The sequence below is a fragment of the Palaemon carinicauda genome, chromosome 8, assembly GCF_036898095.1.
Source record: "Palaemon carinicauda isolate YSFRI2023 chromosome 8, ASM3689809v2, whole genome shotgun sequence".
Classification (NCBI taxonomy): domain Eukaryota; kingdom Metazoa; phylum Arthropoda; class Malacostraca; order Decapoda; family Palaemonidae; genus Palaemon; species Palaemon carinicauda.
The window spans coordinates 156,927,403-156,948,888 of record NC_090732.1 but is presented as its reverse complement, the minus strand read 5'-3'; the positions used below and the strand labels follow the sequence as shown (position 1 = coordinate 156,948,888).

General features: G+C 39.4%; 1 protein-coding gene across 1 annotated transcript in view; it reads left to right on the top strand.

The window, feature by feature from the left end:
- The window catches only part of LOC137646049 (mediator of RNA polymerase II transcription subunit 23-like), a 714,542-nt gene that overhangs the window by 621,482 nt on the left and 71,574 nt on the right, over positions 1-21,486 (top strand). Inside the window, exon 22 of the mRNA XM_068379200.1 lies at positions 11,272-11,508. Coding sequence (XP_068235301.1) covers positions 11,272-11,508 — 237 coding nt within the window. The remainder of the gene's footprint in view (positions 1-11,271; positions 11,509-21,486) is intronic.

The following is a 21,486-nucleotide window of genomic DNA, read 5'->3' as shown; positions in this document are numbered from 1 at the left end:
GTTTGCGGATGATACTGTACTGGTTGCAGACGAGGAAGAGAAGCTTGGGCGATTAGTGACAGAATTTGGAAGGGTGTGTGAGAGAAGGAAGTTGAGAGTTAATGTGGGTAAGAGTAAGGTTATGAGATGTTCGGGAAGGGAAGGTGGTGCGAGGTTGAATGTCATGTTGAATGTAGAATTACTTGAGGAGGTGGATCAGTTCAAGTACTTGGGGACTGTTGTTGCAGCAAATGGTGGAATGGAAGCAGATGTACGTCAGAGAGTGAATGAAGGATGTAAAGTGTTGGGGGCAGTTAAGGGAGTAGTAAAAAATAGAGGGTTGGGCATGAATGTAAAGAGAGTTCTATATGAGAAAGTGATAGTACCAACTGTGATGTATGGATCGGGGTTGTGGGGAATGAAAGTGACGGAGAGACAGAAATTGAATGTGTTTGAGATGAAGTGTCTAAAGAGTATGGGTGGTGTATCTCGAGTAGATAGGGTTAGGAACGAAGTAGTAAGGGTGAGAACGGGTGTAAGAAATTGAGTTAGCAGCTAGAGGGGATATGAATGTGTTGAGGTGGTTTGGCCATGTTAAGAGAATGGAAAATGGTTGTCTGCTAAAGAAGGTGATGAATGCAAGAGTTGATGGGAGAAAAGAGGAAGGGCAAGGTTTGGCTGGGGGGATTCAGCGTTATGAAGTTTCATCTGTGGTAGATAACGGGGGAGGGTGGGCTGTGTCACCCTAGCAGTACCAGCCAAACTCGGTTGAGTCCCTTGTCAAGCAGGGAGGAACGTAGAGAGGAGAGGTCCCCTTTTTTGTTTCATTTGTTTGAAGTCAGCTACCCCCCATAATTGGGGGAAGTGCCTTGGTATATGTATGTATTATTATTTTTTCAATATTTAACTTAGCCGGTGATTATATAGCTGCAACTCTGTTGCCCGACAGACAACTCTACGGTAAAAACTCGCCAGCGATCGCTACACAGGTTGCGGGTCTGCCCAACAGCACCATCTGTCGTCCAGATACCCAGTACTCAATGTAAACAAAGACTCAATTTTCTCTCTGTCGAGCTATCGACAAGACGTACTTACTCGCTGTTGCTAAACTGGAGTTTTTTCACAACTAATTGGTGAAGTACTTTATTCTAGTTTTGAGCTTTCGCTATGCAGGTGTTTTATCTTCATCTTAAATCTTGAACTCGTTTTGGATAGATTTAATTATGGTGACAAAGAGAGTATGTACTTTCTTTCACTTTTAAATGGCCGACCCTTCCCTTAGACGGAAGTGTGTTTAGGCTTTTAGTAATTATCTTATCACGTTATAGATTTTCCTCTATATATTTTATATCTCTCCGCCTTTATTAGGCCTCTTCGATTAACTTTCCATTTATTATAAACATATAAAAATAATTTTAATGTTTTGTTTATATAGACCTTTCCTGAGAGTAGGCGGTCCTAACTTGGAAACCGAAGTTAATCAACGTTGAGCCCTTTATATCGTAATTAGCTTTTAAAGAGCTAAGGATTTAAAACTTTTTATATGTAATATTTTATGAAAGAATTTCTTTGATAGTCTTCGTACTGTTTTCAAAGATGAACTAACGTTTAGTTTATTTATGCTACGCAGTTGTTGACGTTCAGGACGATCAACATGCGCTCTATCGTTACGATAGAGAGAGAGTATCATGGTTTCACTTTGCAGTAAGAGTAAATCGATTCTGACGTTTTGTTCATTCTTTCTTAGCTTAAATGTTTTAAATTCTATTTTAAAGGAACTTTTTATTTGAAAAACCTTTCAGTTTTTTCCTTTAGTCAAATAACATGTTTTTTTTGACGAAATATAATTGGGCTATTCTCTTAGGTGCGAAATCAAGAGAGAAAGAGAGAGAGAGATAGAGACGGAGGGAGAGAGAGGAGAGAAAACGTTCCGTTCAAGCGGGTAACGTTGTTCTCGAGTTACTCTCGTCCCTAGTCGCTGTACGGGGAGGAAGGATAAAACGTTTTTAGTTTTTTATTCTCGTCCCCAGGCTATGTGCGGTGAGAGATTGAAAACGTAGTTATATGAACTAGTGTTTATTCTCTTTCCCAGCCACTGATTTTTTTATCTTAAAATATGTTTTCTGTTTTTTGCTGGTATTAATGAGCTTGCATTATACGACTGATTTCGCAATTACTACCTTTTAATGAAGGGTAGAATTGCGTGTTTTAGGTAGAAATCAGTAAAAGTTTCGATTTCAGTGAAATAAGTGCAAAACAGAAAATCGAAGTGATAAAGTGATATGCGCAAAGTGTTACAGTGTTGCGTCCGAGGGTTCGTCTGTTCGTGCCTGTCGTTCACCTAGTCCGGGACCTCTTGCATGCTCCCAAGCCCAGGGGAGAAGTAATGTCAAACGACTTATGGGTTCGAGAGGCCTTGATCAACGAACAGACGTTTTCCCTCTATGGTATCGGGTGTATCTTACCAAGATCTCCCCTACCATAAGACGAGAGAGACGTTGTTTCTCCTCGTCATCCGAAGGCTTTTCGCATAAGAAACCTGTCACAAGGTTTCGAAGCCCTTAAGCGAAAGTCAGTCCTTTCAGGACAGGTCCAGCGTCCTGGTTGCAACCATTAGGACAGCTCTGACCCTATGCAGTCATCGGATAACTGCTCCTGTTGACGTTCAAGACGTTCACTAACAATCGGAGTTGACTTGTTTTGACGCTGTGCGTCAACCTCCGCATTCTAGAGTTGTTTTGACTGCTCAGTCTAGGCAGTCAAAGCAGTCTCGAGTGGACGCTGTGCGTCCTCACGCACCTGTTGTGGTTGACAGTTCAGTTGTTGACAGTTCACAGACTGTCAAGCAGTTACATGACGTTGCGTTCTGGTCCGCTACTAATGCACCAGTGAGTGTGGACTCTGCTTGTAAAGCATTGCCACCACGGTAGGTCTCTCCCTTGCTTGAGACTCAGCTTTTATCGGACAAGGTTCCTGTAGATGAGGAAGTTGCTGTTCCCCCTCCTACTGATATTCCCTTGAGGACTCTGTCAGATGGAGAGGAGCCTAAAGCTGCTTAGCCTCCTATGGACTTTAATTAAATCATGATGATTTTTTTAAGGATCTTTGTCCGGATCTTTTTGTAACTGCTGCTCCTCGTTCGCCTAAACGTCAGTGCTTACACTAGGCCTAGCTACTTCGAAGCCGTTGTTTTTAAGCTAGTGCTCTCTCGCTCTCCTAGAGAGCTTTACGTTGGCTAGGCGACTGGTTTTTCACCAGGAGGAGTTTGGGGGATACAGCCTTTGCTTTCCCTTCTTTTAAACTGGTTTATAGAGCGAGAGTCTGATATGACACGAGAGAAGTTCTCGGCTTGGGAGTTCATGCCTCTGCCCAGATAGACTTCTCAATTCTCGTAGACTCTCCCTGGCGCCTGGCCAGGAGACGCTCCAAGTTGTTTACAGGTCAACTTCACAGCTGTTTTCGAGCCTTTGAAGTTTTGCTGTACAATTATGTCATGCATAACAAGGCTTTCAGGGATGGTAAGCGGTACCGCCTCAGTCGCTAACCCCGTCTGTTGCCACACCTGCTCCCGTAGACCCTAAATGGGCTTTGCTGCAAGACATGCAGTCCAAGCTTGCGTCCTTGATAGAGGACTTTAATGCGGAGAAGGTTGCTACCGAACCTTCTGGCCAACAACCTTCCAACCGGTCGGTTGTGCGCCCTGTTGACGCTGAGGTAACCTACTCGCGTCTGCCAGTTGAGGTGGTTCCTCCACCGATGCGACCCAGTGTGGGTTGCCAGCCGCACGTTGACGTAAAGCGACGCTCGGAGGTGGTTGTTGACGTTCAGGACGTTCAACAACCAGCAGAGGTGACTTGTTTTGACGCAGTGCGTCAACCTCAGCAACCCGGTAGGGTGTTGACTGCACAACCCAGACGGTCTAGACAGTCTCGGGTTGACGCTGCGCTTCCTCGCGCACCCATGGTTGTTGACAGTTCACAGACTGTGCAGCAGTTCCATGATGTTGCGTCCGGCTCCGTCACGCATGCACCAGTGCGACCTGACTCAGCGAGCCAGACGTTGCCCACTCCGTTGCCGTTTCCTCATCAGTTTTCGGATGAGGAACCCTCCGATGAGGACGTTACTGAACAACAAGACGATCAGCCCCCAGAATAGATCAAGCCCTGCTATCCATCCAGAAGATGCTGAAGAAGGAACGCTGCTCAGTCAGGCTGTGGATGAGTCTGGTAGGGACGCTGTCATCCGTGGAACAATTTGTGTCACTAGGAAGACTACACCTCCGTCCTCTTCAATACCATCTAGCTTTTCACTGGAAAAAGGACAAGACGCTAGAAGCGGTCTCGATCCCGGTTTCCGAAAAGATAAAGTCTTGTCTGACTTGGTGGAAGGACAGTACCAATCTAAGAGAAGGTCTTCCCCTGGCTGTTCAGACTCCCAACCACGTTCTCTTCTCGGACGCATCGGACGTGGGCTGGGGCGCGACACTAGACGGTCGGGAATGCTCAGGACTGTGGAACTCGAGTCAGAGGAGCATGCATATCAACAGCAAGGAGCTGTTGGCAGTACATCTGGCCTTGAAAAGCTTCAAGTCTCTCCTTCGAGGCAAAGTGGTGGAAGTTAACTCGGACATCACCACGGCCTTGGCGTACATCTCCAAACAAGGAGGTACCCACTCACTGACGTTGTACGAGATCGCAAGGGACCTGCTCATCTGGTCAAAAGGTCAAGACATCTCCCTAGTAACGAGGTTCATCCAAGGCGACTTGAACGTCATAGCAGATTGTCTCAGTCGGAAAGGGCAAGTAATTCCAACCGAATGGACCCTCCACAAGGATGTGTGCAAGAGACTTTGGGCCACTTGGGGTAAAACCATCCATAGATCTCTTTGCAACCTCGCTGACCAAGAGGCTTCCAATCTATTGCTCTCCAGTCCCGGACCCAGCAGCAATACATATAGATGCTTTCCTCCTAGATTGGTCACATCTGGATCTCTACGCATTCCCACCGTTCAAGATTGTCAACAAGGTACTGCAGAAGTTCGCCTCTCACGAAGGGACAAGGTTGACGTTAGTTGCTTCCCTCTGGCCCGCGAGAGAATGGTTCACCGAGATACTTCGATGGTTAGTAGACGTTCCCAGTAGTCTTCCTCTAAGGGTAGACCTTCTACGTCAGCCACACGTAAAGAAGGTACTCCAAAGCCTCCACGCTCTTCGTCTGACTGCCTTCAGACTATCGAAAGACTCTCGAGAGCTAGAGGCTTTTCGAAGGAAGCAGCCAGTGCGATTGCTAGAGCAAGGAGAGCTTCTTCCATTAGAGTCTACCAATCGAAGTGGGAAGTCTTCCGAGACTGGTGCAAGTCAGTTTCTGTATCCTCGACCAGTACCTCTGTAGCTCAAATAGCTGTTTTTCTCTTATACCTTAGAAAAGGACGATCCCTTTCAGCTCCCACTATCAAGGGCTACAGAAGCATGTTGGCATCGGTCTTCCGGCATAGAGGCTTAGATCTTTCCAAACATAAAGATCTGCAAGACCTCCTTAAGTCTTTTGAGACCACCAAGGAGCGTCGTTTGGCTACCCCTGGATGGAATTTAGACGTGGTACTAAGATTCTTCATGTCAGACAGGTTGGAGCCGTTACAATCAGCCTCCCTGAAAGATCTCACTCTTAAGACTCTTTTCCTGGTATGCTTAGCCTCGGCTAAAAGAGTCAGTAAGATTCATGCCTTCAGCAAGAACATAGGATTTTCGTCAGAAAAAGCCACTTGTTCGCTACAACTTGGTTTTCTAGCCAAAAATGAGCTGCCTTCTCGGCCTTGGCCTAAATCTTTCGATATCCCCAGCTTATCGGAGATCGTAGGCAATGAACTAGAAAGAGTCTTATGCCCTGTTAGAGCTCTTAAGTTCTATTTAAAGCGTACTAAACCTTTACAAGGCCAATCTGAAGCTTTATGGTGTTCAGTTAAGAAACCATCCTTGCCTTTGTCAAAGAATGCTTGGTCAGACTTTATCAGATTGTTAATACGAGAAGCTCATTCACATCTGAGTGAGGAAGACCGAACTTTGCTTAAGGTGAAGACGCACGAAGTTAGAGCTGTAACAACTTCCGTGGCCTTTAAGCAAAATATATCTCTGCAAAGTATAATGGACGCAACCTATTGGAGAAGCAAGTCAGTGTTCGCGTCATTTTACTTGAAAGATGTCCAGTCTCTTTACAAGAACTGCTACACACTGGGACAATTCGTAGCAGCGAGTGCAGTAGTGGGTGAGGGCTCAACCACTACAATTCCCTAATTCCATACCCTTTTAATCTTTCTCTTGAAATGTTTTTATTGTTGTTTTTTGGGTTGTCCGGAAGGCTAAGAAGCCTTTCGCATCCTGGTTGATTTGGCGGGTGGTCAAAGTCATTTCTTGAGAGCGCCTAGATTAGGGGTTTTGATGAGGTCCTGTTGTATGGGTTGCAACCCTTGATACTTCAGATCCTAGGGGTCGATCAGCATCCTAAGAGGATCGCGAGGCTCCGTAAGGAAGACGTACTTAAAAGGCAGAGTAATTGTTCAAGTCGACTTCCTTACCAGGTACCTATTTATTTTGTTTTTGTTATTTTGATAACTTCTAAAATGAAATAAAAACTCTTAGCTCATAAAAGTGTAAACATATATTGCTGGTCTCTACCCACCCCCCTGGGTGTGAATCAGCTATATAATCACCGGCTAAGTTAAATATTGAAAAATGTTATTTTGATAATAAAATAAATTTTTGAATATACTTACCCGGTGATTATAAATTAAAGGACCCTCCCTTCCTCCCCAATAGAGACGCAGTGGGACGAGGAGAAAATTGAGTCTTTGTTTACATTGAGTACTGGGTATCTGGACGACAGATGGCGCTGTTGGGCAGACCCGCAACCTGTGTAGCGATCGCTGGTGAGTTTTTACCGTAGAGTTGTCTGTCGGGCAACAGAGTTGCAGCTTTATAATCACCGGGTAAGTATATTCAAAAATTTATTTTATTATCAAAATAACATATTATTGTTGTTGTTGTTACTACTACTACTACTACTACTACTACTACTACTACTACTACTACTACTACTACTACTAGCTTAGGTACAACTCTAGTTGGAAAAGCAGGATGCTATAAGCCCAAGGGCTCCAACAGAGAAAATAGCCCAGTGAGGAAAGGAAACAAAGAAATAAATAAACTAAAAGAGAAGTAATGAATAATTAAAATATTTTAAGAACAGTAACAAGATACTAAGATATCTTATATATGAACTATAAAAACTTTCAAAGAAACTAGAGGAAGAGAAATAAGATAGAATAGTGTGGTTGATTTTACCCTCAAGCAAGAGAACTCTAGTACCCCAGTTTAAGATCCATTTAGTCCTTGCCTTTTCCCATGAATTTGGGTCATAAAGTGAGGTGGAAAGCTAACAGCTATGGCTATGAGGGCTACTACAGTCTTTCCTTATCATTCAGGTGTGTTTGGTAATGAAGATGCCTGTGAATGTAGAAAATCTGCAAAATTGTGCTTACCACCTTATAACACGTGTTGTTTAAGCGTCCAAGTAGGTTGCCGTACAAAGACAACCTGCTCAACTTTTCTCAAAGGTTATTCATTCAAACCTGTCCATACTCCATCTGACCACATTCAGACTATGCACCATGTCCTCAGAAAAAGGGTTTCCAAAATCCTCAAGACTGTCTTACAGTGACCCCTCGTTTATTGCAGTAGAAAGTTTCCAAGACCGGCTGCGATACTTGAATTTTCTCGAAGTATGGACACCACATTTACAGTAATCCCTCGCCATTTCGCGGTCTGAGTGCATCACAGATTTTCAAAAAGATTCATAAAAAATTAGAAAAAATGGTGCGAATATTATGCAGGCACTAGCAGAAGGCAGGCAGAGTACAGTAGAACACTAGGTATTAACACGGAGATGGCGTGCAACTCAAAATCCTTTCTCTCTAATTCGCTGGCCATCTCAGCTCCAGAATCTCGTAAGCTAATTGGCCGAGACGCTTTACCCAGCATCTCTCCCTACTTATGTATACTAAAGTATATTCAACCAATCACTACAAAAAAAAAAAAAATTGACAGCTGATTTTTCAAAACATGAAATTCTCAGAGAAAAAGTGAAAATACTAAAAACCTATATAAAGATCATCATCATCTAAGCCTATTGCCGTAAAGGGCCTCGTTAGATTTCGCCAGTTGTCTCTATCTTGACCTTTTAATTCAATACTTCTCCATTCATCATCTCCTACTTCGTGCTTTATAGCCCTCAGCCCTGTAGGTCTGGGTCTTCCAACTCTTCTAGTGCCTTGTGGAGCCCAGCTGAACCTTTGGTGAACTAATCTCTCTTGGGGAGTGCGAAGAGCATATCCAAACCATCTCCGTCTACCCTCATCATGATCTCATCCACATATGGCAACTTTGAGTAATCTCTCTTATAGTTTCATTTCTAATCCTGTCCTGCCATTTAACTCCCAATATCCTTCTGAGGTCTTTGTTCTCAAACCTACTAAATCTATTGGAGATTGTTTCATTGTCATACCATGACTCATGTCCATACAGTAACACTGATCTCACTAAACTGATTTATAGTCTGATTTTTAAATGTAATTTCAGGCGATTTGATTTCCAAATTTTACTTAACATAGCCATTGTCTGATTTGTTTTTTAAATCTTTCACTAAACTTTCATTCTAAAGACCCTGTATTGGAGATCATAGTACTAAATACTTGAACGATTCTACTTTATTAATCCTTTCTCCTTCCAATTATATTTCATCTTCCATTGCATACTCTGTTCTCATCATCTCTGTCTTTCTTCTATTTATCTTCTGTCCAACCTCGTGTGATATTTCATGCATTCTGGTAAGCAAGCATTGCAAATCCTGTGGTTGTCTGCTTATGGGGACAGCATCATCAGCATACTTTAGGTCTGCTGAATTCCTATCACCAATCCTGTCCAATTCTTCTCCACCATCTCCAACTGTTCTACACATTGCAAAATCCATGAGGAGGGTAAACATAGGTGGCAACATATTCCCTTGGAATACTCCGCTTCTCACTAGAAATTCACTTGATAAGACTCCATTAACATTAACTTTGCACTTGCTGTGCTCATGAACAGACTTAATCAAATTTTCATATTTAGGAGGAATTCCATAATAATGCAGGACTCTACATAGAATTGGCTGGTGCACACTATCAAAGGCTTTTTCATATGCCATCAAAAGTGGATTTTTATATTCTGTACATTGCTGTACAATGTCTCAAAAGAAAAATTTGGTCAATGCAACTTCTGCCTTTTCTAAATCCTACTTGTTCATTTCTCAGCTTTTCATCAGCCATTCTCTCCAGTTTCTTTAGAATAAGTAGACTAAGCATACTATATATTTTCATAATTTACGTAAGTATTATGCCTCTATAATTATTGCAGTCAATCAGGTCACCTTTTTTTGCCATTTTCACCAACACTCCTAAATCCCATTCATTAGGTTTTGCCTCTTCATGCCACATTCTACTAAATAATCTTGTAAGTATTCTGGGAGTCACTTCATTTTCGGCCAGTATCATCTCGCCAGTTATTCCATCGTATCCAGGGGCTTTCCATCTCTCTAGTGTTGTGAGTATAGCTTCAACTTCAAACACACTGAATTCATTCATGGGCACATCAAGGTCTTCATCAGCTTCAGTTATATCAATCAAATTATTCCCTTCATATCTCCTATTCATAACCTCACTCAGGCGTTCCATTCAACATTGTCTCTCATCATCTTCAGTTGTTATAACAGATCCATCTCTCTTTTTGATGGGTATATGCTTCTTCCTTTTTGCCCCAGTAGAGATTTCATTAATAATTCTATGAGTAATTCTTACACCGTATCCACTACATGAATTAATAGCTTTGTTAGCCTCATCTGCCTTCCTGTCTAAATATTCTCTCCAGTCATTTCTGGCTTTTCTTTCGACCTCACTATCAATACTGGAATATTTAGCATAATATATAATATATAAAATAGCAAACTTTACTGTTATTGTGAGTTTGAAATGACTAAAAAATAACATTGTTTTAATTGCGCAGAGTCATTCCTCATAAACCGAACTTCTTAAGAAGCAGTAATATGAACATCAGGTTAGTATAAAAATAACATTTAATTTTGAAATTTTGTTTTTTTCTTTTCCATATTCGAGAAAATTTTGTTTTACCTTCAATGGTAAAATATGAGAATTAAATTTCAGATATCTGGGAAGGAAATACTGTACTGTACAATGACACTTTTAAGAGTTATGGCGTGTTTTGACTGGCCAGACAGTACTTCATTTGATCCTTCTCTCTGGTTACGGTTCATTTTCCCTTTGCCTACACATACACCGAATAGTCTGGCCTATTCTTTACCTATTCTCCTCTGTCCTCATACACCTGACAACTCTGAGATTACCAAACAATTCTTCTTCACCCAAGGGGTTACTGCACTGTAAGTGTTCTGTGGCCACTTTCCTCTTGCTAAGGGTAGAAGAGAGACTTTAGCTATGGTAAGCAGCTCTTCTAGGAGGACACTCCAAAATCAAACCATTGTTCTCTAGTCTTGGGTAGTGCCATAGCCTCTGTACCATGGTCTTCCACTGTCTTGGGTTAGAGTTCACTTGCTTGAGGGTACACTACTTTATCTAATTTCTCATCCTTTAGTTTTCTTCAAGTTTATATAGTTTATATAGGAGATATTTATTTTAATGTTACTCTTCTTTAAATATTTTTTTTATTTTTTCCTTTCCTCATTGGGCTATTTTCCCTGTTGGAGCCCCTGGGCATAGAGCATCCTGCTTTTCCAACTAGGGTTGTAGCTTAGCAAGTAATAATAATGTAATGTGTTGTTAGAAGTTGAAACCAGCAGGTAAAGAATTAAGATTTGAGACATTGATAAAAATGTATTTAATTCATAATCTTAGATTTTAGTTTTTCAGTTTTATCAAAATTTTGTTAACTACTGTATGAATAAAATACTTTACATATAAATTTTAAATAAATTCCTGCTTCCAGAAGTAGGAAATCTTTTGCTACATATTTTCAGTCTTTTATGGGGCCATTGCTCACCTAACTGATTTTTGATGGGTTATTAAAATTATATTGCTATTATTTTTCTCAGTGTAAATGTGAGATTTTTTTTTTCAAAGGGCATCTCATATTTTACCATTGAAGGAAGGTATTTTGATGTAAAAATTTTTTGTATGGATGGTTCTCAGTTATTAATGATTTTTTGGGGTTTTGGCCCTTTTTATTCCAGATCGTCCTATAACATACCTTTATAACACATTCCACTATTATGAAAGTAAATTACGTGAACGGCCAAATCTAAAACGGCGCCTGGTGGTAGCTGTTATCATGTCCCAGCAGGAAATTCGGCCACCTGGCTGGGCACTGACTGAAGCCTATAAACAGTATTTAGCAAGACCTGCTGATGACATCGTTTGGAATCCAGGATTGCCATATTATACAGCTCTTGTCAAGCGTCTTGTAAACAGTATCCTTTTATGGGGCAATTTTATTTGAAAAGATGTAGCTCATGAGATACAAAAGTAATGTTTTCTACAGGTTTTATGATTGTCTCTACTATTATACACTAATCCAATTTTTTATTTTTTTATTTTAGGAAATAGTCAATATATATATATATATATATATATATATATATATATATATATATATATATATATATATATATATATATATATATGTGTGTGTGTGTGTGTGTGTGTAAATACCACCCACGAATGGCATTTAATACCGAATTCTACCTTGGGAATATATATCCACTTGGAATTAATTTTATGGTAACAGCTTCTGGCCGGGTGGAGATTCGAACCCCCACCTGTTCGGCTGGAAACCATGCCTGCAGAGACCATACCGACTGAGCTATCAAGAGAGATAAAGGTTATGACAAGTCCCCGTGCATATTCCTGTCGAATTCAGGAATCTGTTCATAGACTTGAAATAAACCCATCTCCACCATGAAAGCTGAATCGTGAGTTTGCAACACATGGTTATTTACATTGATTGAAATCACGTGTGCTTGTGATATATGTTCATTTAAAATAACCACGTGTTGCAAACTCACGATTCAGCTATCATGGTGGAGATGAGTTTATTTTAAGTCTATAAACAGAATCCTGAATTCGACAGGAATATGTACGGGGACTTGTCATAAACTTTTATCTCTCTTGATAGCTCAGTCGGTATGGTCTCTGCAGGCATGGTTTCCAGCTGAACAGGTGGGGGTTCGAATCTCCACCCGGCCAGAAGCTGTTACCATAAAATGAATTCCAAGTGGATATATATTCCCAAGGTAGAATTCGGTATTAAATGCCATTCGTGGGTGATATTTACATTGATTGAAATCACGTGTGCTTGTGATATATATATATATATATATATATATATATATATATATATATATATATATATATATATATATATATATATATATATATATATATATATATATATATATATATATATAATGGATTTTGAGCGAAGCAAAAATTCTATTTTTGGGTGAGATAGCCATGTCGTCCTGATGGAAGATTCTTTTAAGTAGCTTCCTAGGGTATAATTGACTACAGTGATATTCCCAGAGAATTTAACTTAAGGTCTCCAGAATTCGAACTCCTGGCGCGAATATCCTGAAAGTTTCCTTTAAGGATATCGCATAATATCAGGGGACGTATTCTTGACACGCCAAATAGCAATCTTCACCCCACATAGCGTTTACGCTTGGAGGAGGAAAGTGGCAAAATAAAAGATTGTATTTGCAAAACGAACAAAGGTTTGCATAAGCCACCGTAGCATCCAAGGTATACCAGCTCAGCTGTATACCACAACAGACAAGTTTATATCCATGTCGAAACAAGGTACAGTATGCATGGGCAGAAAAGGTTTTTATACATTTAGGAACAGTTACATCAGTTGTTCTTATGTTATTATGCTGAATAATTTGTAAAAAAAAAGTAATGCTCTTACATAACTTTATTTATATAATTATGGGGCAAAATGAGATGCAAATATCAATCAGTTATTAATTGGCAATCAATAAATAGTAATTTAGCATACATGTTCATAATAACACAAAAATGCAAGTGAATAATAATAAACATAGACAATACAGGTCAGACCAGAAATACCTGTTTCATCTGAAAGGAAACAATCGTACATGCCACTCGATTGAAAATTCAATAATTTTCTAATACATTTCTGTGAAATACTGTCTTTTACACTGTGTAAAAACACACGGCACTAGTGTTAAGTCTATGTTTCTTCACCTTTAGTCACTGGAACAGTCCATAATGTCACCCTGGTGACACTTCACTCACCATGTTGCACTGTAAGGTGTCAACATGTACACCCTATACAATATAGTCCCAATTAATTCACTGTTCCTCGCAGCATTAAGCGACAGGTTTTAGTACATTACCTGCTGCCACCACGTATGTTTTTAATTCTTGCACTTGCTTTGCGTAGTGTTTGAAAAACACTCTGGATGACTTCCATCTAGTATATGAGCGAAGACGCTTGAAATCCATGAGTTGGAAAAAATTCAATGACGAAGCAATTTTTAAATATAAAACTTACCCGCTGGTTATATAAGAATGGCTAAAGTCTCTTGATGCCCGGCAGAAAATTCAAAATCTCGCGCGGCTATCGCAGATATGCCAGGTGTACCCTAGCGCCCTTGCGGTACCACAGGTAGAACTATACCAAACCCTTCAGATCTTCTCCTGCCGCCATTGCTGGCTGTACTATGGGAAATTCTTTCTCGTTTTCTTACTCTGTTTGGACGTTATCTGGTGATATACTAACGTTTTTTTAATTTGGGCTTTCGCTTATTTGTTTTATTTGATCTATGATCACGTATTCATAACTTAAAAGGTAGGATTAGAAGGTTTTTCAACCTATTTTAAACCTCACGAAAGCATAAGGGCGGGATGTAAACATCTCGTCCATTGATCACGTCACAGCCTTATGACGTAGGCTAAAAGTCTGACTCGCTTTTTTACAAAGAATGATAAGTGAATAATTTCTTTTGAAGTATTAAGTTATAAATTAATTTAAAGGATTGTTATTTTACAAAAATTTTATCCTTTTAATAGGTTTTCTTTAGATAATCTTCGATCTGTTTTCAAAGATTAACTAGCATTCAGTTTATTTTTGTTACGCAGTTGTTGGTATCGTTACAATATTATATATCTCTTTGTAGCGATTTTTATGAATAGTACATTCTTCTTAAAACTCAAGTTTTTAAGTTGTACTATATAAAAGGAACATTTTATTTTGCAATTAATTGGTCCTTTCAGTATTTTTCTTTAGTCAAAGATTAAAGGAAGTTACAGTTCAGTTAATATTTATACGACGCAGTATTCTTTACAATCGATGTAGCACACGATTCTGTGTATCGTTGTTTACTTGGTAGTTTTTGGAATACTAAAATTGTTTGTATATTAATTATAGATGTTCCAATGGGTACGGATAATAATTCGACTTTTATTGGAACCCCTAATTTAAGGGTTTATTTTGATTTATAAATATTATATATATTAAGGTAATATTTAATATTTTGTTGCAGTTATATGGGATTCAGTGACCTTTGCATTCCCATTCAAACCTTTGACAGAATTGTAAGTCTCTCTATGGAGTTAATTTCGTTTGAGAGAGCATTTACTTTGGTTTTCAAATAATTGCGAAATTATCTTTTTACCAAAGAGTAAAATGCAAATTTTTTAGTGCTAAATTACGCAGTGAATTTTATTCAGTGGAGAGTGCTTCTATTCGGACCTGTCGTTATCCTAGCCTTAGACCTCTGTCAAGCTCCCAGACCGAGGGGAGAAGTCGAATGGCGAAAGGAATCGAGAGGGTAGCCAGGTGTTACAGTCTTTTAAGACCTGAACAGAAGTCCTCTCGAGCATTTTCTGTCGATCCCCAGAACGCTCACCCTCGCTATAGATAAGGTGAGGTATTAGTGTTTTCTAACATTAAACGTGCGCTTCAGGCGCTAAGCTGAAAACAAAATTAGACTCATTCTGCGTGTGTTACGTTTCATGCGGCGCAGACGTAGTGCCGCCGCGTCCACCAGATGGGTGTCGTCTCCCGACAGTGGGAAACGCTGTGGGATCGACGAAGATAATGCTGCATACATTTCGCCTAAGGTTGATCCTTGATCTTTTCTGTTAGACATGAAACAGCAACTATCTTCATTTATACAGTCTTATCAGCCTGCCGTTGGCAATGTGGTTGGGTATCACGATTCCGGTTTTGACGCGGTCGCACAGGCTACGTGTCTTTTCCGGTGATGACTCGTTGTCGCACGGGCTACGTGTCTTTTCCGGTGATGACTCGTTGTCGCACAGGCTACGTGTCTTTTCTGGTGATGACTCGTTGTCGCACAGGCGGCCTACCAGCTGCAATGTTCAACGGTGGAAGAAGGTGGATGCATAACTTCGATTACCTGCTCAACACCAACCGACTGCTCATAGCGCCTAGTATCAGTCTATTCAGGGGCGCTGATGTTCGCCAGGCAGCAGAGCATGCTACCAAGCAACATGACAGACAGCAGAGCCAGCGAAGAGTCAGCGGAACGGTGCGTCAATGGAAGCGGAACGTCAACGGAGCGGAGCATCAGTGTCAATGTGGACGCTTCAGCGTCAGTGTGGACGCTTCAGCGTCATTGTGGACGCTTCACTACCTATGACAATAGATTTTGATGTCTACCTTACCATAACCGTCTAGCGTTGAGTCATTGTTGCTCCAGGCGCTATATTAAGAAATAAATCTTAACTAGAAAGATATTATATTATCGGACTAAGGCCTGCTGGGCTAATTCTTGGTTGCGAGAACTAGAATTAAAACCTCTAAGCATTGAGGTCTGGCTTCAGAATCCTAAGGAGTGAATTCCTAGGAACCAATACTTCTCTTCCTGGGATAGAGTATTGTAGGAGGAAGGGAGTAACTTTCAGAAACTCATGAGAGTTTTTTCTGAAGCGTTTCCCTTTTATTTTGTACCTGCTGCTCCTCGTTCCGACTTCAGAGTTTTCGCTGGTTGCGTTGATGGTGTCTCTATTTATTTTATTTTTATTACTAGCCAGGCTGCAACCCTAGTTGAGAAAGCAAGATGCTTTAACCCAAAGGGCTCCTATAGGGAGAGATGGCTCAGTAAGTAAATAAGAAAATGAATAAATTAACATTAAATCATTCTCAGAAAAGTAACGAACCTTACTGTAGAGGTTGATGCATCGCCTGCAGCTGCAACAGCAGGAAGTGCATTAAGGCCTTTATGAGAATAGAGTGTAAGAGTATATCTCCCACCATGGGCAGATCTGTTATGATATAATGTATTATGTTTTAAAACGCTCTTGTTTAGTGACTCGTAAACATAGCGCAGTGCACTGGAGGAGGTGTTTGGTCGTGTTCGTCTTACTCCTAGCCCTACACCTCTTCCTTACTTTCCAACCCCTGGGAGAAGGAAGGTTTGTATGCTGAGGTACATCGCGGACCTTGTGCGTTAAACGTATGTTCCGCCGAGCGATCCTGTTGATGCAGTTCAAGACGTTCCCTCTTCGCTTTGGAATGATAAAGTAAAGCTCTTTTCTTCGCCTACGATTGTCGAACTATGACTTCACAACCATGTGACATAGTTTCTTGAGAAGAGCAAAGTTGGAATGTCATGAAGCGATCAGTTCGTCATCGCTATGGTATCACGGATCTTGTAACTTTTTGCTGCGTAATAGGACGCAGTTTCTTGACTAGGATGACGTTCTACGTTTTCCCTGTCTACTAGACAGTCAGACAAGTCACATACAATCCTAGCTCTTCCTCTGGAATCTTACGCACTTTCAGGGGAGAAAGAGTTTGTCCTCGTCGAAGGACGCAAAACCTAGACTTGGTAGTCACCAATCAATACTTCCAAGACCTTTCAGGAGTCGTATGTTTTCTAATAACTTATCCTGCAGTAACTGATGTTAGCCGAAAGTTTTTCTTTTCGAAAGAAGACGGCGTGTCACCTAAATCGTGTAAGACACATAGTTCTTCGAGAGAAAAGGTGCTCAGTTTGCTTCTGTTCACGCTTCTTCTCCTTCCCCAGTTTGGGGAAATGTCTAGTACTTTCTTCTGGGGTCTAGCGACTACTGTTAACGGTATCTCACAGCATTGGATATGTTCAGGTCACACACAAGGCGCGCTGAAAATGTCAAAGATTCTTCCAGGTCGCTCACGGGACTGCGCTTGATGATCTCTCCCAGCCTTCGCTCACGCTTGAGGTGGCGCACACGCTGCCCTGCGAGTGTAGGTTTGTTCTGAGCTAAAAGAGGTAAATTTCATCTCTTTTTAGGGAGGGGGGAATTTTCTCCTAAAAGAGTCTTAAGGATTACCATAGACCAAAGAAATGGTTTTCTGTTAGTATCAGACTGCATAGTTCCCCGATGCTCAGCAACGCTTCCTCGCAGAGATATGCTCATGTTACGGGAAGCGTTAGAGCAGACGCAGACGCAGACGTAAGTTCTGGTCTCTCCCTTACGCAGGTTGTTCAGAGGCTTTAAGGTGCTCTGTTTAAAAAGCCCTCTTTGCCCATGTCTAAGAATGCGTGGTCTTATTTTATTAGACCTTTGATTCGGGAGGCACACACTCATTTAAGTGAGAAGGATCGTATTTTAGTTAAAGTCAAGGCTCATGAAGTTAGAGCGATAGCAACTTCAGTAGCGTTTAAGCAAAATAGATCCATTAAAAGTACTATGGACGCGACCTTTTGGAGAGGCAAGTCGGTATTCGCTTCATATTACTTGAAAGATGTCCAGACTCTTTATGAGGACTGCTACACACTGGGACCATTCGTAGCAGCGAGTGCAGTAGTGGGTGAAGGCTCTACCACTACATTCCCTTAATTCCAATATCCTTTTAATCTACTCTTGAAATTTTTAATCTTGTTTTGGGTTGTACGGGAGACTAAGAAGTCTTTCACAATCTTTTTGATTTGGCGGGTGGTCAAAATGTTGTTTCTTGAGAGCGCCCAGATTAAGGGTATTGATGAGGTCCTGTTATAGGGGGTGTTCGCCCTGGATATAACAGCTCCTGTGAGTCTTTCAGCATCCTGAGAGGATGGCTGGGCTTCGTGAGGAAAGCGGACTAATGAGGCAGAGTAATCATCAGAGTCAGCTTCCTTACCAGGTACCTATACTTAAGTTGGTTTTTTATGAAATATTTGTCAAAAACTCTTGAGCATATACGCCTTTATTGTTATAATACTGGTCTCTACCCACCACCATGGGTGTGAATCAGCTATTTATATATTCACCGGCTAAGTTTAATATTTAAAAATGATATTTTCATTATAAAATAAATTTTTGAATATACTTACCCGGTGAATATATAATATTAAAGGCCCTCCCTTCCTCCCCGATAGAGACCCTGCGGACTGAGAAGAACTGGAGTGGTTGAGAAGTATATGCGGTATCTGGCCGATAGTCGGCGCTGGTGGGCACACCCGCAACCTTCATGGCGATCGCTCGCGAGTTTTTTGGAATCTGTCGGGCCGTCGGAGACGTCAGCTATTTATATATTCACCGGGTAAGTATATTCAAAAATTTATTTTATAATGAAAATATCATATTAGTACAACTTACCGTAAATTTAAGAAAAAAAGTCTGATGACCTCATATTTCTGGAGGAAGGCGAGAGGTAAATCATGTCATTTCCTTCCGATGCGTTACTATTCCCATAATAGAAACATCGAATAATGATATATAGAATTTTTTAATAATTTTCGAAAAAATATGAAGATACAACTGAATTAAAAACAAAACACACAGAGAGAGAGAGAGAGAGAGAGAGAGAGAGAGAGAGAGAGAGAGAGAGAGAGAGAGAGAGAGAGAGTATTCCTTTTATAACTTATAATAAGGTCTATAAACGAACTGTATGGAAAATGTGAACTGTATGGAAAATGTGATACCCCATAACATATTGGCGCTAATGTAATATGCATTATGAAGAAATTTCGAATGTCAAGAAAATTTTATAAATCAGTGTTATTCACATTATATATATATATGCTCATAATAGTAATACGGCAGCGTGACCTTGAGATCAGCTGATGCCAACCGAAAGTATATCAAAAGTATTTGTTGATTATTGATATGCTCAAGAAATTGAAATAAGAAATATAAACGTGCTTTAATAAACCACAATTAAACACAGTAATGTCTAATGAAATATAAAGGCTTAATATTGAACTAGAATACTGTATGAAGCTTTAAAAATGAACTACTCGTATCATCTGTATGCGATTGCGAGAGCGAGCACACACACACACACACAGAAAGAGCTACAACGATTTCGCATTATACCTAATGATTAGACGAACTGTATGGAAACTGATTTCCTGTAAAATATTGGCGTTGATGTAATATTCATCAAGAAGATATTTCTAAGTTAAGAAATGATAAAAAAAATATGCCATACGTATGTACGCCATATTTTGAATGGTAGGTAGCGGCACTTTCAGATCAGCTGATCATAACCAAAGGTAAACAAAATTCTCTGTACTCGATTGTAAAATGCTTCCAAAATTGATAAATAGAATACAAAAAAAGCATTTATAGAGCATATGATATCCTATGAAACAAGAAAATGGAATAATGATAGACAGTTAGAAAATATTGACAAAATATGATCCAGATGATTGCCGAATCATAACGTATCAAAATAAATCTATGGAAACTTCACTTTTCTAGTTCGACATACGGCGAACTCGACTTACGGCGAACTCGACTTACGGCTCATCTCTCGGTCCCTATCTCGGTCGTAAGTCGGTGACTACCTGTATATACATATGTGCATATATATATATATATATATATATTTATATATATATATATATATATATTTATATATACATATAATATAATATATATATATATATATATACACACATACACATACACATATATTTATATATATATATATATATATATTTATATACATATATTATATATATGTATATACATATATATATATATATATATATATGTATATATATATATTTGTGTGTATATATATATATATATATATATGTATATATATGTATATATATATATATATATATGTATATATATATATATATATATGTATATATATATATATATATATGGTGCAAACAAGTACAATGTCGTACTTCCTTGTTATCTTGAAAAGGTTCCACAATGATGTAAGACGTGTTTGAAAAATTGGTGTATATTTGTAGATATTACAAAATACGTTTAGAGCTTTCGTCCATCATCTGTGGACTTGGTCACTAAAATGTGACCAAGTCCACAGATGATGGACGAAAGCTCTAAACGTATTTTGTAATATCTACAAATATACACCAATTTTTCAAACACGTCTTAGATATATATATATATATATATATACATATGTGTGTATATATACACATACATGCACATATATATATATATATATATATACATATATGTATATATATATATATATATATATGTATATACAGTAGGGTCCCGAATTAAGCGTGTTCGAATTACACGATTCCCCTTTTCCGCGATCGCTATTTTTCAAAAATAAATTTTCTGTATCTGCGAGGCTGTTCAAAGTTCGCGAGTCAAGCACTACAAAATGTATCAAATCTATTGTCTTTCTAAGTATATTGGTAGCCCTAAATACGGTGATTTATAATAAATGTTACAAAACAATATCAACATTACATTTCATTAACATAATTTCATAATGAATAGCCTATTTAAGGATAAAATTCCACATCAACAATGAAATCAACTGTTAACTGTGCGAGTCCAGCTGACAAAATGTAAACAGAAATGTGGTTACGTTCTCGGCAATCTTTATCTTTCTCCAACCTTACGATAATTGTAATGGTAGTGTTAATGATGGTATATTAAAGCATTATTTTTGTTTAGTACAGTATATTTAAAAGCCTTATTTTTCCCTCTGGGCGTTCAAGGTTTTCACTAGTAGACTGGGTTCGTTTATCGGCAGTGAATAGCCTAAACTTCGGTAACGAGGCAGTGAATAGCCTAAACTTCGGTAACGAGTCGTCAATATTTTGTCATATTTTAAACAGTATACATTTGATTTGCAAACATTGGTTTTGTAGAGTAGACGGTAAAATAAAATCTAGAGAGAGAGAGAGAGAGAGATTTGATGGCAGAAATATCTCTCTCTCTCTCTCTCTCTCTCTCTCTCTCTCTCTCTCTAGATTTTATTTTACCGTCTACTCTACAAAACCAATGTTTGCAAATCAAATGTATACTGTTTAAAATATGACAAAATATTGACGACTCGTTACCGAAGTTTAGGCTATTCACTGCCGATAAACGATAACAAACCCTTTAATGCAAACTAACTGTATCCTTTGATATTCCTCTATATTTATCATGAATTCCTTCTATATCTCCTCAGACACTCTTATTTCAAATATCTAAATTATTCTTAT